This window comes from Chinchilla lanigera, unplaced genomic scaffold (assembly GCF_000276665.1).
Source record: "Chinchilla lanigera isolate Chin_1 unplaced genomic scaffold, ChiLan1.0 scaffold00034, whole genome shotgun sequence".
NCBI classification, from domain to species: domain Eukaryota; kingdom Metazoa; phylum Chordata; class Mammalia; order Rodentia; family Chinchillidae; genus Chinchilla; species Chinchilla lanigera.
Genome location: NW_004955435.1, coordinates 8,078,707 through 8,093,726, shown reverse-complemented (window position 1 = coordinate 8,093,726; position 15,020 = coordinate 8,078,707). Strand labels below are relative to the sequence as shown.

The 15,020-nt window shown below is 35.8% G+C and overlaps 1 protein-coding gene across 3 annotated transcripts; it reads left to right on the top strand.

Annotated features, from left to right (window-relative positions):
- The first annotated feature begins 2,957 nt into the window (after nucleotides 1-2,957).
- Nucleotides 2,958-10,015, top strand: LOC102013443 (pancreatic alpha-amylase). 3 transcript variants are annotated; one of them, XM_005388817.1, is made up of 10 exons: nucleotides 2,958-3,125; nucleotides 3,466-3,612; nucleotides 4,557-4,754; nucleotides 5,476-5,544; nucleotides 6,443-6,576; nucleotides 7,222-7,344; nucleotides 7,433-7,532; nucleotides 8,318-8,436; nucleotides 8,535-8,660; nucleotides 9,826-10,015. In XM_005388817.1, the coding sequence occupies exons 1-10, from the start codon at nucleotides 2,958-2,960 to the stop codon at nucleotides 10,013-10,015; spliced, it is 1,374 nt and encodes a 457-aa protein (XP_005388874.1). The 3 variants fall into 3 exon arrangements, with proteins under 3 accessions (XP_005388874.1, XP_005388873.1, XP_005388875.1); XM_005388816.1 differs by having other exon boundaries at nucleotides 5,476-5,706; XM_005388818.1 differs by lacking the exon at nucleotides 5,476-5,544.
- The last annotated feature ends 5,005 nt before the right edge of the window (nucleotides 10,016-15,020 follow it).

Here is a 15,020-nt window from a genome sequence, read left to right as displayed (position 1 = left end):
CTAATGCCATCCTTTATGAGACTACTCCCATCAGTGAACCCTGTTGTTGCCATCTCTGCCAATGAGTGATCACTCAGACTGGTGCAGCTGGCATAATTCTGGGCAATGGTTTGTTCACACTCATGCTGTGCTGTGGGTTAGTTGGGAGAAGGGTAACCAAGTTTGGAACTATGCAAGACTGGAGAGAGGTGTTTGGGTTTTTGATAAGGAAGCTTGGATATTTCTCCAGTCATCTACACATGTCCCTTGGGTTGTACAGGAGCATTAACCTGGTGTGGGTTAGGACTGGAAACTTACCTCAACATTAACTTAGAGGCTTCCAGGATTAAGAATGTCATCACAGCTATTTCTAATAGGTAGTTGGACCAGCCCTGTTCCCCCTACCCCATTTGGTTATTTGGACAAGTAGGTGCCTGGCTGGGTTTCCTCACTCAGATGCGGGGTTAGTACTCCAGCTGCTATTCTTTGTTTCTCAATAGGAAAAAAGAACATTAGGTCCAGGATTACTAATGCCAACGCCTGCACCAGGGCCCATTTCAGAGCAGAGAAGTCTTCCTGAGAGGATAGGATCCATTCCAAGTGATCAGTTTTTTGTCTCTGAGTTGCCTAATCTCACAATTTGACTATTATTCTAAAGTGGGGTATCCAAATGTTGCAGAAACCAGTCCTTCACAAGAAAACCCTCAGCTCCTCTTCAGGCTTCAGAGAAACCAGTCAGCAAATCATCCCTGTTCTCCTTGAGAACAGTTGTCTCTGTCCTGTTGTTAAAATATACTCCAGGTACAGTATGAACCTTTTTGTTCAGAAATCTGGACCTTGTGTAGAGATACATTGTAACCCCACTTTGTTAACAGATTCACTATCTTAATGGGGTTTTAATGGTATCCAAAGGAGGAAGTAATCTACTAATTGTATGAAGTCTTTCTTCTTAAATGTCAGGTCTATAAGAACATCAGCTAAGAGTCATGCAAACAGGTCGGGCTATCTCCACACCCCTGAGACAAGAGAGTCAAAGTGTACTATTGGGTGAGCACAGATTGGGAATTCCCACATTCAAAGACAAACAAGTATTGGGAGCTAGGACCCATAGGCATAGAAAAGAAGGCAAAGCCTTCCTGAAAAACACTCTAGTTGCACAAGAAATAATACAAGAATCAACAAATGGGATTACAAAAAATTTAAAAGCTCTGTATAGCAAAAGAAACCATCAACAGAGTGAAGATACAACCCACAGAATGGGAAAAAATTTGCCAGGTACTCCTCAGATCAAGGACTACTATCTTGATTATATAAAGAACTACAAATAAGGGGCTGGGGATTTAGCTCAGTGGCAAAGCGCCTGCCTTGCAAGCGCAAGGTCATGAGTTCAGTTCCCGGCACCGGAGAAAAACCAAAAAAAAAAAAAAAACTACAAATAAAATTAGACATCCCATTTAATGAGCCTATTAAAATGGACATCTGAAATGAATATTTCTCAGATGAAAAAATACAAACAGTTAATTAATATATGAAAAAGTGTTCAATGTTGCTGGCCATTCAAAAAGTGCAAATTAAAAAAAAAACAGTGAGATTTAATCTCACTCCAGAAAGAATGACTTTACCATCAAGATATCAACCAATAACAAACACTGGTGAGGTTGTGAGGAGAAAGAAGTACTTCATGGTTGGTGGGACTGTAAACTGATACACCCACTATGGAAATTCCTCAAACAAGTCAAAGTAGAAATTGCATTTGATCCTGCTATTCCTCTTCTTGGTATCTACCAAAAAAGAGTTAAAGACATCATACCACAGTGATATGTACATACCTGTGTTTATAATAGCACAATTAATAATAGCTAAATCTTGGGAATAGCCTACATGTCCATCAACAGATGAAGGAATGAAAAAGTGTGCTTTTTCTAAATAATAAAATACTACTAGGCCATGAAGAATGATAAACTTCAGTCATTTGTAGAAAAATGGATGCCCCTTGAGGCTATAAAGTTAGGTGAAGTAACTCAAGCACACAGACTTAAATATTGCATGGATTTTTATATGAAAAGCTAAATATATATAAACAACAAAATAAAAGACAGATAATAGCAAAGAAAAGAAAGGGGGAAAAAAGTTGTTGTAAGCCAGTATGAACAATATATTTATAAGTGTACCTTTACTTAATACAATTGTTTTATATGTGTTATGTAATCTTTGACCTCTTAACATGGTTTTTAACCTGTATATATGATAATTAACATTATAAGTTTTATAATATAAATAAGTGACTCTGATGCTGGAAAAAACTAAAACGGGGGTGGAGGAATAGGAACAAAGAAAAGAACTGAAATGCATTATGCACATGCACCAGGCTGCTACATCAAATGTAACCATTATGCTGAGGGTGTGCCTCAGTGGTAGAGCTCTTGCCTTGCAGGCACAAGGCCGTGGGTTCAATCCCCATCACACACACAAAAAAAGAGAACGTAAGCAATGTGTACTGCTGACTCAAAGAAATAAATGAAATTTTAAAAAAGAAGGTAACTTGAAGTCAAGGAGAGAAAACCAGTTACAGGACTGCAATCGCTTCAAGCTGGATAGGGAAACTATGTTTAAGAATGAATTCAGCTGGTGTTCGCTGTCATTTTCCCACTTAGCGAAGGACATCACAATTACTATTTAAACAACACGTGAGCAAGCACTGTTTGTATATATCAAATGCCAGACGTTTGAAAAGGTTAATAGTCTTTCATTAGAAAAATCGCTAAGTTCTAAAACACCATTTTGATTATTTTGGTGAGAGATTCTAGGAATTTTCTTCAGCTGTTGAGCTAATATTATGATTGATAATGTTTTCAAGGTAATGAACAAGCAATTTGTTCTTTAAACATTTATTCATGTCAATATTGGCTTCATATGATGTGATGTTTTGCAGGAATATAAGTACTTGCTAGAAAGAACCCTGACAACTTCACGGCAAAATGAAGTTCTTCCTGTTGCTTTCGGCCGTTGGGCTCTGCTGGGCTCAGTACAACCCTCATACATGGCAGGGACGCACAGCTATCGTCCATCTGTTTGAGTGGCGCTGGGCCGATATTGCTGCGGAATGTGAACGCTACTTAGCTCCGAAGGGATTTGGAGGTGTTCAGGTAAGGATTGCTCACAGCATGTATTGCAGCGTAGTGAGCTTATAGTACATAATATTGTAATCAGTCTCAGTGGTTTGGAAAAATGTTTGACTTGAATAAAATACTCTGTCTCTAAGAAAGAGAAAATTTAGTGTTGCTGACAAGATTTTGTTCAGTTTTGTTTCAGAATACAAGCAGGAGAACTCCACTGAGCATTTATTATTTTCAAGTTGTTATAAAGCAACATATCCATGTATAGAAAGATTCAGCAATAATTTTAGATTATGGATTAAATTTTATAGGACACAGTGGTATAAACAAAGCCATAATTTTATTGTTATTACATTTATGTTTTTTGCAGGTCTCTCCACCCAACGAAAATATTATCATTAACAACCCTTATAGACCTTGGTGGGAAAGATATCAACCAATTAGTTACAAATTATGCTCAAGATCTGGAAATGAAGATGAATTCCGAAACATGGTGACTAGGTGTAACAATGTTGGAGTAAGTGAATTCAAACGTCCTTTAAAATTTTTATGCAGGAAAATAACTTCTCTCCCTATTGCTTGCTCTTTTTGAGAAGAATGCTAGGGAATTAATTTTTTTTAAAATTTTCTTCCTAGCTTTTTAAGTAAAAAGTGAACTGTTGCCTCGTATTTAATGGTTGCAAATTTATTTATACCTATACCACTTATATATACTGATGAGGCACTGGTTACAGAAGAATTACTTATAAAGTAAAACAATGAATTTTAATGCTTATAACTATATGTATTTCCTATCAACGTAATTCTGCATAGGAATTGGAGATTCCAGTTATGATAGTTGCTGACTTTTACATGGGATTTCTGTTTACACTTGTGATTACTAGCTTTTTTCTCATCTTTTGATTAGTAAGTAGCTATTTACTTTTGCTTAATACAGTAAAGAGCAACAATTAACTGCTTTTATTTCCTGATGACCCACTGAAATATCAAAAATCAATTTATTAAGGTTCAATTGATTCTTTTTTTTGTTACTCTTTATTTGTGTGTCTTTTTGAGACAGGGTCTCGCTATGCAGTCCAGGCTGGCCTTGAGCTCACTTTGTAGCCCAGGCTGGGCTCAAATTTGAAATGATTCTCCTGCCTCAGCCTCCTGAGTGCTGGGATTATAGGTGTTCTACAGTACACCCAGCTATCAATTGATTCTTAACTCCACATAAATGACCTTTTTTAGTTTTTTAAAGGTTATGGGAATTTCCTGTTCTCTATATTATTTATGTGTAACAACCAAGAGGCTAAACTTGATGCAGTTCTTTATTTCACACTAGAATCCTTTCACACTTGATTCTGGTCTCGTATGAAATCATACTTGAAAAATTACAAAGAAATATTTGTATTTATTAACATCTAATAATATCTGAATTTCTTCCTGAAGTCGAACTGAAGTAGTCAATTTGCTTCTCAGGTCCGAATTTATGTGGATGCTGTAATTAATCACATGTGTGGGGAAGGCAATGGAGCAGGAACGAGCAGTACTTGTGGGAGCTACTACAACTCTCACAACAGGGAGTTTCCAGCTGTCCCGTACTCTGGCTGGGACTTTAACGATGGGAAATGTAAAACCGGAAGTGGAGGCATCGAGAGCTACAATGATGCTGCTCAGGTAAAGCTTTTCTTTAGATATTATATATCTTTTATTTTTAAAAACATACATTTAAAAAATAATTTGTAAAAAAGAGTAGTATTATCTTTTATTTTATTTTATTTTATTTAAGTTTATTGGTACAATTTACATACACACAATGACCCCATTCATTATAAGGACTGTGTGTCTATGCATATTTGATTCTTCTTTTCCCCCATTCCAGTCCTCTCTCAACCAAGAATTTTGTAGGACTTTAATTACTTACATGTACATTATTGAATGTCGTATGATACTGGTTGAGAATCCTTAAGAAAACCACTTACCAGCCTTACTTGTTTAAAACTAAGAAAAATGTATTCAAATACTTTCGACTAAGCTTAAGACTTGTTATATTCTAAAGGAGTAGAATGCTTATCTGCCATTCTGGACAGTGCAGATTTCTGCACCCCCATAGGCACTAAAAAAAGAACAAGAAAAAAGAAAGATAATGAAAAGTAGGAAGAAAAAATTCTCTCTACAACTGAAAAGTTCATCTTCTTTATTTCCTGCACTCCTTACTTTTACACTAGAAATCACTTCACATGTGTGTTCACAGTAAAGGATCAATAAATATCCCCAGTGTCTGCAAAGAACACATTATGTAATATACATTGATGTAAATGTACATAACTGAATAATCAAATGGATTCTCAGGTAGAGATGATGTTTTATGAATAAATGAAAAAATTTACCTCAACAGGTCAGGGACTGTCGTCTAACTGGTCTTCTGGATCTTGCACTTGAGAAGGATTACGTGCGTACCAAGATAGCTGACTACCTGAACCATCTCATCGACATTGGGGTAGCAGGGTTCAGACTGGACGCTTCTAAACACATGTGGCCCGGAGACATCAAGGCAGTTTTGGATAAATTGCACAATCTGAACACAAAGTGGTTCTATGCAGGAAGTCGACCTTTCATTTTCCAGGAGGTACATAAATATATGCGTATGTGTATAATACAAGAGTATTTTGTTCATTACACAACAAATGGCAGATTAATAAAATATGATTTCTGCAAGGTAGTGGATCATTCAAAGAGGTGTATTCTTTTAATTTTATTCAAAGATAGCACTTCTAATTCTTTATCAAATAAGTTGTATGGATAGGTAAAACTTTTCTTTAGCGTGAAAATTTAACTGTGCCATTTACTGTCTCTTTAGAGACCATACAGAAGACAGAAGAGTGTTTAGTTGTCATTGCCTCAAACAAATCCATCTTATTTTGAATCTTCACTACGTAAATCATAGCTATTTGAAACACTTCTACAGCTGTAGGCTGTGTATAATTTTGAGGAAATTGATTAATCTTTTGTAAAACCATTTTCCCATCTACAGAAAAGTGTGAAGGTTTTATTTTCTTTGGAAATTAAATAATTTAATAAGTATCGAGCACTGAGAAATGTCAGTCAAACAGTAAGTGCTGTGTTGATTGAACTGTTGTTTGTATATATGGAAAAATAAATCAGTTAAGCATCTTTTGGCAGGGCAATGTGTCACATTGGAATTAAGTTTCCTTTCAATATTGTGCAATGTACTTATAAAAACAAAGAAACGAGGCAAGGAAAAATGTTTTGGAGTATTTCAAGTAACATACCTCACTTAAAGGTATTTTAATGCAACTTTAAAACACTGATGTAAAAGACATTTTCCCCTATATTTCTACTAGGTAATTGATCTGGGCGGTGAAGCAATTAAAAGTAGTGAATACTTTGGAAATGGCCGTGTGACAGAATTCAAGTACGGTGCAAAACTAGGCACAGTTATTCGCAAGTGGAATGGAGAGAAGATGGCTTACTTAAGGTAAGTAAAGTGTTATTTGTGAATTGAACCTTTTTACATCTATTTGGCATATACCAATATGGGTTATCTTCATAAAACCTTGTTATTTGAATAGGTATCAAGATTTTGATTACTAATAAGTGTTAGGCTTCACCCTTCTCAATTAACAATCTCTTTTATTTATAATAGCAAAGCAAATATTTTAGAAACTGAACAGATTACCAAGAAATTGTATCCTATAATATACAAGTATTCTAAGTTCACTATGTTTTCCTTTGGTCTGTGAACTCAGTTAATTGTTAAAGTGAATTTAACATTTTATTCAGTACTGATCAACTGCCTAAAATCTGGAATTTACATGTATGGTGTCACTTAATTAATTTCAAATATTAAAATATTTATATTACAAAAATATGGCTTTGAAGCCTGATTGTAACACACTTTGATATGCTCTTTAATGTGATATGAATGTTTATCCTTCTGAAATCCATCTATGTTATAATATACTGAATCCTATAATTCAAAATAGATTATAAAATCTTTTGGGAAATCAATTAATTAGAGAATTTAACTGAAGAAGCTATATAGAAATAAATCCAGAGTATAGATATCCTAAGGCAATTGTACATACATAGGAATAATATGCACATACTATTTTTAATATAGGAACTGGGGAGAAGGGTGGGGCTTTGTGCCTTCTGACAAAGCGCTTGTCTTTGTGGATAACCACGACAATCAACGAGGTCACGGAGCTGGAGGAGCATCTATCCTTACATTCTGGGATGCTAGGTAGGAAATATCATTCTCCAAATTTTTTTATCTACCCTTAAATGATAATTGAAAACTCTATTCTTATAGTGGATTTTGAAATTTTCAGACTGTATAAAGTGGCTGTGGGATTTATGCTCGCTCATCCATATGGATTTGCACGAGTAATGTCAAGCTACCGATGGGACCGAAACTTTCAGAATGGAAAAGTAAGCTTTAGAGTTGTCCAAAATATTTCTTTTTCAGTAAAGACAGTCTTCAATTTTTTTCACATAAGGAAATTACACTTGATATTTATTCATCAAGTATGTGTTTAAGTATATATTGTTCATTGTACGATATGATTTTACACTGATTCCTCAGCTACGTTCATCTAATTTTTGAAGAAATATGTTTAAAAGTGATGCCAGTCAGAAAGCAAACACAATGTCAGAAATTTAGTCAGTTTAATACAGCAATTAGGATGGGTAGCTGAGTGCATTTTTCCAAAATGTTGTTTAATATCAACTAATATCAATTTGGCAATTATTGTATTCAAGGCAGTTTCACGTGTGGTATTTAATTTGTTTACTGACCAGGTAATATTCTTTTCTTTACAAATGATAAAACTGATAAAAAGAGAGACCTTATGTAGGTTGTTTCATTTTATTTCAAATTTAGTATAGAAGCCAATATTCTAATCCTACTTTGCTTGTCACCAGTGTTCTTGCTGTTTCAATGACAGCGTTGAGTAAGGATATTCAGAAGCTGTTGGTAATAGAGAAATTAATAACACAGAATTTTACATTATGTTTTCTTGAAATATGGCACTATAGAAAAGGAGTCCACAGACATGGTAAGACCAAGAAGTTGGATTCTAAATGAAAACTAAATTTAAAAAAAGAAAGATATTGCAGATGTTAAGCTATAGCACTGATAAGATTTTATGTAAAGGAGAAGGAAGATACAAGTGTGAGAACTTAGTAAATTCTAAGGTCTTTTTATCGTAATGAAGGATGTTAACGACTGGATCGGGCCACCTAATAACAACGGAGCGACTAAGGAAGTGACCATCAATGCCGACACCACCTGCGGCAACGGCTGGGTCTGCGAACACCGCTGGCGTCAGATAAGGTGGGAATGCGTTTTCCGAGGCACTTCCTGACGTAAAGCATTTTACTTTAAATTGTCAAGTCGAGGTAGACGAGCCATTTATATGAGTCTGCTTTTAGGAACATGGTTGCTTTTCGAAACGTAGCTGATGGCCAGCCTTTCACCAACTGGTGGGAAAATGGATCCAACCAAGTAGCTTTTGGAAGAGGAAACAAAGCATTCATTGTGTTTAACAATGATGACTGGTGAGTAGATACTTATGTAAAGTTAATATTTTATTGTCTTATCTTCTCTTGCATTATTTTCCTGTTCACTGACTTTTCATCACAATTGAAAATTCTTATAATCTGTGGATGAAGGAAACATACAGCTGAGAGGCACAGAAGAGAAACGATGCGGACTCTTGCTTTGTTCCCGTATTTTACAAGGCTCTTCTGCTTCACGTAGAGGCCTTTGTATGCACCAAGCCGCACCAGGTGCATCGACGTGAAGTCTCAGTACCAGAATGTCATTTTCTTCCTAGCTCTGTAGCTCAGCTGTTCCTCTCTGTCTTCTTCTGCTTTATATTCTTTACTTTTCTGTCTCTCTGACACAAATAATTTTTCAACCATATGTGTAAGAAATATATGTATCTTAATGTCTACAATTTTTCTCAGAAGATATTTGAATTTTGGTTATAAAATTTCCCATTATTGACCTTCCCTTTGTGATAATTATTTTCTCTTTTCTAGTCTAATGATTCTCTCATAGATAGCGGCAAATCAGATGGCCTTGTTACAAATACCTTATACATCTCAGTCCAGGTCCAGCCTCTACTCCTGTTCAGCTCTTTTCACACTGATTTATATTTCACTAAAGATCATGTTTGATAAACTCAGTATATCTCATTTTAAAAGAAAGGTCGCATGATTCATTCTTTAATTTTTCTTTTCTATACGGGAAAACTAAAATGTATTTTTAAAAGACAGCTTTTTATTCCAAAATGTGTAGTTCCAAGAACTGCTTGGTTATTCTTATACACAAATTCCTTTTCACCTTTAGGAAAAAAAAGCTGTTTTTGAAGGTATAATCTTATGTAAATCTTTAGAAATTTTTTTTTAAGTCAAAAGAAGACAAATTTAACATATTTATGTCTGTTATCATACTTTTATCCAATTTCTACATATATTTACTGATAATCCTCAGCCTTCCTGCATTAGTAATATTCACCGCAGACTATAGAACTTACAGAACTGCTACGTCCTCAATAAGATCACATTCGATCCTGAGAAATATATTCATATGCACTAAAATGGTGTTTGAATTTTCTTCTCTTAAGACTTTGAGTGCTTAGAGTTTTCTGGCACACCGTTCTTTCCATTATGTCTACTACAGCTGAATTTAATTTAAATAATAAATTGTATTTTTCAGGACTCTGTCACAAACTTTGCAAACTGGTCTCCCAGCGGGCACGTACTGTGATGTCATTTCCGGGGATAAAATCAATGGCAACTGCACAGGAATTAAAGTCCAGGTTTCTGGTGATGGCAAGGCTTACTTTTCTATTAGTAACTCGGCTGAAGACCCCTTTATTGCCATTCATGCTGAATCAAAGTTATAAAATTCAAATAAAATACCTATAGAGAAAAATCATACCAATGTTTCTTTCTTTGTACATACATTAATTTTATAATTGACTCACTTTTCAGTAGCTTGTGGATTATCAAATTGATTACATATAATAAGAAAAACCAGAAAAAATTTAAAAGTCATGTATAATCATACAACTAGCTTTTAACCTTAGCTAAGATGTTTTAAAAGACATATCTGAATCAATTTGTGAAAGAAATTTGCAAGGAAACAGAGCTATTCTCTTAATTATGTTTGTTGTAATTAGCATCACTTGTCAATAGGTGTCTCTAACTGATGTATGTGGACAAGATTTCCTTAGATGTTTTCATCAGTGTGACACCCTGCTTAATGAAGATTCCTAGACAGTTATTTTCACACAGAATCTTACACAACTTGTAGATGTTTGCATACTTTGATCTCTCAAGAAGTTTTTCCATCTTTATCATCTTTCCTCTTTTCTACAGCTTTGACTTGCTGTTTTATGATGCTTTATTCTTTCTAATTCTCATACAGATTGATTTAGTTCTCTCATTGCAATACATTGCCCAGATTTTTTCTTGATCCTTTAGCTATTTTTTTCTCCTTTGTCTTGATTTGGATGTAGAGTTTACTAAGGCTCTCACCTTTATCTTTGCAACACTCTCCTTTTTTGTGCTTAAAAGTAAAATTAAAAACTGTACACTGCATCACTGAATCACTGTACACTGTACGCTTCACTTTCAGGTATTGTTATGGTTTGTGCCTTGATGTTCCCCCCAAAGCCTCATGCACTCATGGGTGGAATTCTAGAGTTTGTGATTGATTCATGCTCTAATGTTGGGATTATGGGTGTGAGTGCTACTCCCACCCTGGTGTGAGTAGTTTGCATACAATGTAAGGGAGGGAAAGAGGCTGCTTGCAGCTGTGCTTTCCCTTTCGTTCTTGTTGCTTTTGCTGTTTTCCACTGCCATAAACTGTTATCCTCTGTCATGTGCCCCCCTGCCTTGGATCCAGCTTATTATGAACTGAAACACCCACAAACTGTGAGCTAAATAAACCTTTCCTTCCTTAATTTTGGGCATCAGCTATTTTGTTGCAGCAATGAGAGAAAAGTAACCAAGACAGGTGTACATGTATGTGTACTTGCTATAAAGCAAATCCACTGGGCTTTGGTTACAAATTCAGCCCACTGCACCTTGGGCTTCAGTTTCTATTCTGCATAAGTCTCATCAAAAGAACATGTACACCAAAAGGAAGTAGCAGGAAACAGCTTTATTATTTAAATATTTAGAATAAGAAAAAACAAAAGTTTAGCCTTGATGATTACCCAGCTTTCCAACCCTTAGGAAAGCTGCCCAGGGTAGATGGAGACTCATTTGCACATACCACATCATCTCCACAATAGAGGGACCTGGATATAAATCTGTCCTAAAGTTTAGAAACCAGCAGCCACTGGATTCAACTGAATACAGCTGCAAAGAGCAAATATTCTTGCAGGTAAAGAGAGAAATTAAAGCTCCTCCTGCCAATTTCTCATCTCAGCATATTAGCACGTGCTACAGCAACCTTGAGAATTACAAGTGAAAAATTGGAAAGAACAGGCAGTTCCAATATCATTGACAGAATGGTCCTGAATTTGTCTCTAGAATTTTTTTCTTTCCTCTATCAAGCTAAAGAAAGTATGCTTCATTCTATAAAAGTCATTTCCTTCAATTTGTATGAATACTACTATATCGTGATTAAGATAGCAATCTTTTCATTGTCACTACCTTAATCCTCTCAGATTATCTATACCATAGTCTTCTAACTTACAAAATCCTTGCTTTGGTTGTATGTGTTTTACCTTCCAAGAATTCTATGTTGCAGTCTTGGTTCCCATACTTTTGGTGAGAGAGGCTGTGGGAACTTTAAGAGGTAGGGCGTCTAGTGAGGGATGGTTAGGTCATTGGGATACTGCTCTCAGCAAAGAGAAACCAAGTTGTCATGAGACCTTGGTTATGTCTGTAACACATGGGACAAGGGGGATGACCAGCAGAGACCACCAGGCTGTGCAAAGGCAACATGGCATGAAATTTATTGTGCCTGGGTGCAGGCAGACAGAAAGTGAAAAGACCTTCTGTAGGGAACAGACAGAAGTGTGCCCCTTTTGTAGGGATGTAAAGAAGGCAAGGGACATTAGTTGGGAAGATTATAATAAATAAACATCTGTGGTCAAAGTTCTCTGTGGGCAAAGTCCTTGAAGGTTCAGTGTAAATGGTCGAGTGCCTCCAGAGGTCCGCAGATGTCAATCAAATGGCACCTCAAAATCATATGCTTTCAAGTTTTTAAACTGAAAACAAAATAAATGTCTTTTCTCTATATATTTAAAACTCTTATTTGTTTTTTGAATTACTAGAAAGTGTGTTGATGTATCCACTCACAGAATTTTTTTGTCGGTAAAGGTAATTTCCTTGGCCTCTTTTCTAACAAAACATGTATATTTTCATTACAGTCTTCACATTTTAATATCATCCATTCTCACCTCTCCAACTGTTCCGTTTTCATCAGTAGCATTTCACTGAATCCTCTTTTCCTAAAGCCACTGATGATATTTGTGCTATGAATCCTACGTTCTTCTCTTTGCCCTTTGTACTCATCCTTTCTGCAGTATTCAAATTGTCAGCAATTCTCTTCCTTATTTCTTTTTCCCCTTCCCGGTTTTCTTTTCAGATGCATGTTCTTAAATTATCTTCTGTTTCACCTAGGGCTTCTTTTTTGCAGTTTTTTTGTATCTTCCTGTCTTCAGATGACTCTTACCATTTATATAATATAAAACACCTAGGTGCATGGATGCCTTTGTCCCTATTCCAGAACATTTCTTGGCTCTGCCTCACATTCCAACAGATGCTTTTCTTTTTTTTCTTTTTCTTTTTTTTTTTGCCTACCTCACTATTTCACAAATGCCTTATTTAACATATCTACATGGAATCAACAATATTTTTCTCAATAAAATTTACTACCTTTTATAGCTTACTAAAAGTTTACGGTGTTCCTTAATTCTCCCATTGTCTCAACAACTCTCCCCGTCTTCCCACATGAGCTTTAGAAGGTCCTATTATAATGTATCCAACACCTCTTTTCATTTCCCATATTATTTATGGATCCTATGGCACCATTTCATGAAAGCCACCATCTCTTGCCTGCATTCTAAAATATCCATAAAGCTGGTCTCCTGTCTCCACTGTCTTACTCTCTCATTCTACTCTAATACTGTTTGCAAATCTGTACTCATGTAATTTAAATCAAATCACAAACTGTCACAATTAATAGTTACATTTTCATTTCACCCATAAAATCATAATTGTGCTGTCATAAAGTCACATGTTGTCATGTATGAACACAGCTCTCCACTAACTTCCTGTTTGGTTATGTTTAATTTTCTGGATTTTCTTCATTTCTTGAATATCTCATGGTATTTTTCATCTTGAAGGTGTGGTTGAATGTCTTCCCATCACCTTTTTATTTCAAATACTCCTAATGCAATTCATAATAGGTCTGCCTTTTGTCTGTTGTGTATTCCCTCTAGCAGAATGCTGTTATTACCATCTTTTCACCTTTGCAATCCAAAAATCTGTGTCTCACCCTTGGGTACCTCCATTTCTCTTATATCTCCCAAGACCAAGTAAGAATAAACCCCTTTAGATCTGAGTACTGTGCTTCTTCATGTGAGTGGAGGAATGAAAAGTATGTTGGTTAATTCCCTAACCCTCAGGAAGTGTGAAGAAGTAGGTACTTTTCTCTGAAGAAAACATGTGACATTTACAGTTCTACTTTAACTTGCTGGTTACTGCAGCAGTCAATTTTTTCCAGAGCTATATACCCACTAAATCAAAAAAGTGTTCTCATAGCAGAATCAGGAAAATGATACTGCACTGGTCCAGATATGCTAAACTTGAAATGTACTTCTACTATCCTCTTGGAGATTTGTAATAATATCTCATTGTTTCTGGTTTTTTCCTTTTGATTTTTCCTTTCATCTATTGTACTGGGACAGGAAGTAGCTAAGGAAAGTGCTGAAGAGAGAGAGAAAGGCTGCTTTGGAAAATGCTTTCCAAGCTAAACTTGAGCCACAAGGTTATCAAAGAAATGGGTGGAGAAAAGAGGAGGGCGCAGTGGAAGCGTGCTTTCTGATACTAGAGCCATCTTCTGAGTGAAATTTTATCCCAGGACCAGGATGTGTGGTGTAAATACAATAAGAAAACTTAACCAGAGAACTTATTCATTTACAGTAAATCCCCAAACATGTATCCAGTGGTCTCCCACACACCTTGGCCAACACCAACCCTAATTACCATATCATTGACTATGCAGATTTGACAGGCATCATCCCTTCAGCTCTCGACTCCATGACAGTTTCTCAGAGGGACTTAAAAGGTCAGAAACTCCAATGTGCTACCAGAGGGCCATGTTAAGACTCTCATTGGCAGGAGTTATAATTCAAACCAACCCTTCAATCCTAGCCTGAACCCTAAAGCTTAAAATCATCAAAACCAAGACCCCAAAGAGTATGCATTTTGCCACAGTCATTTTCCCAACCTTTCCCACCCTGTGGAGTATAACTTGTCTTTCCTCCTTCAATTATATCTTTCAATTCGGAGCTGCACAATTTTTTATATAGGATATCAAAAACCTGGAGAAACCTCCAAGCCTGTGACAAATACCATCTGCCTGCAAAACTGTTTTTTATTTCTCTTCTGATAGAAGGAAAAAAACCTGTTTATGTTGAACTTATCCTTATTAATGATAGACACTCATTTACAAGTCAAAAATGAGACTGCCTACTAGGTTAAAGAGTGTCAAAGTGGAGGCACAATACATGAGAAATTTTTAATCCTGCCAAAATGAGTAAAAACAGCAGAAAAAACATGAATTCTCTTTCTGACATTCAGTGTTATGAAATGACATCAAGGAAGCCTACTTTTGTAGATTTAGAAAAAAAAGATTCCACAGCACACTGATCACTACAGTTTCATTGA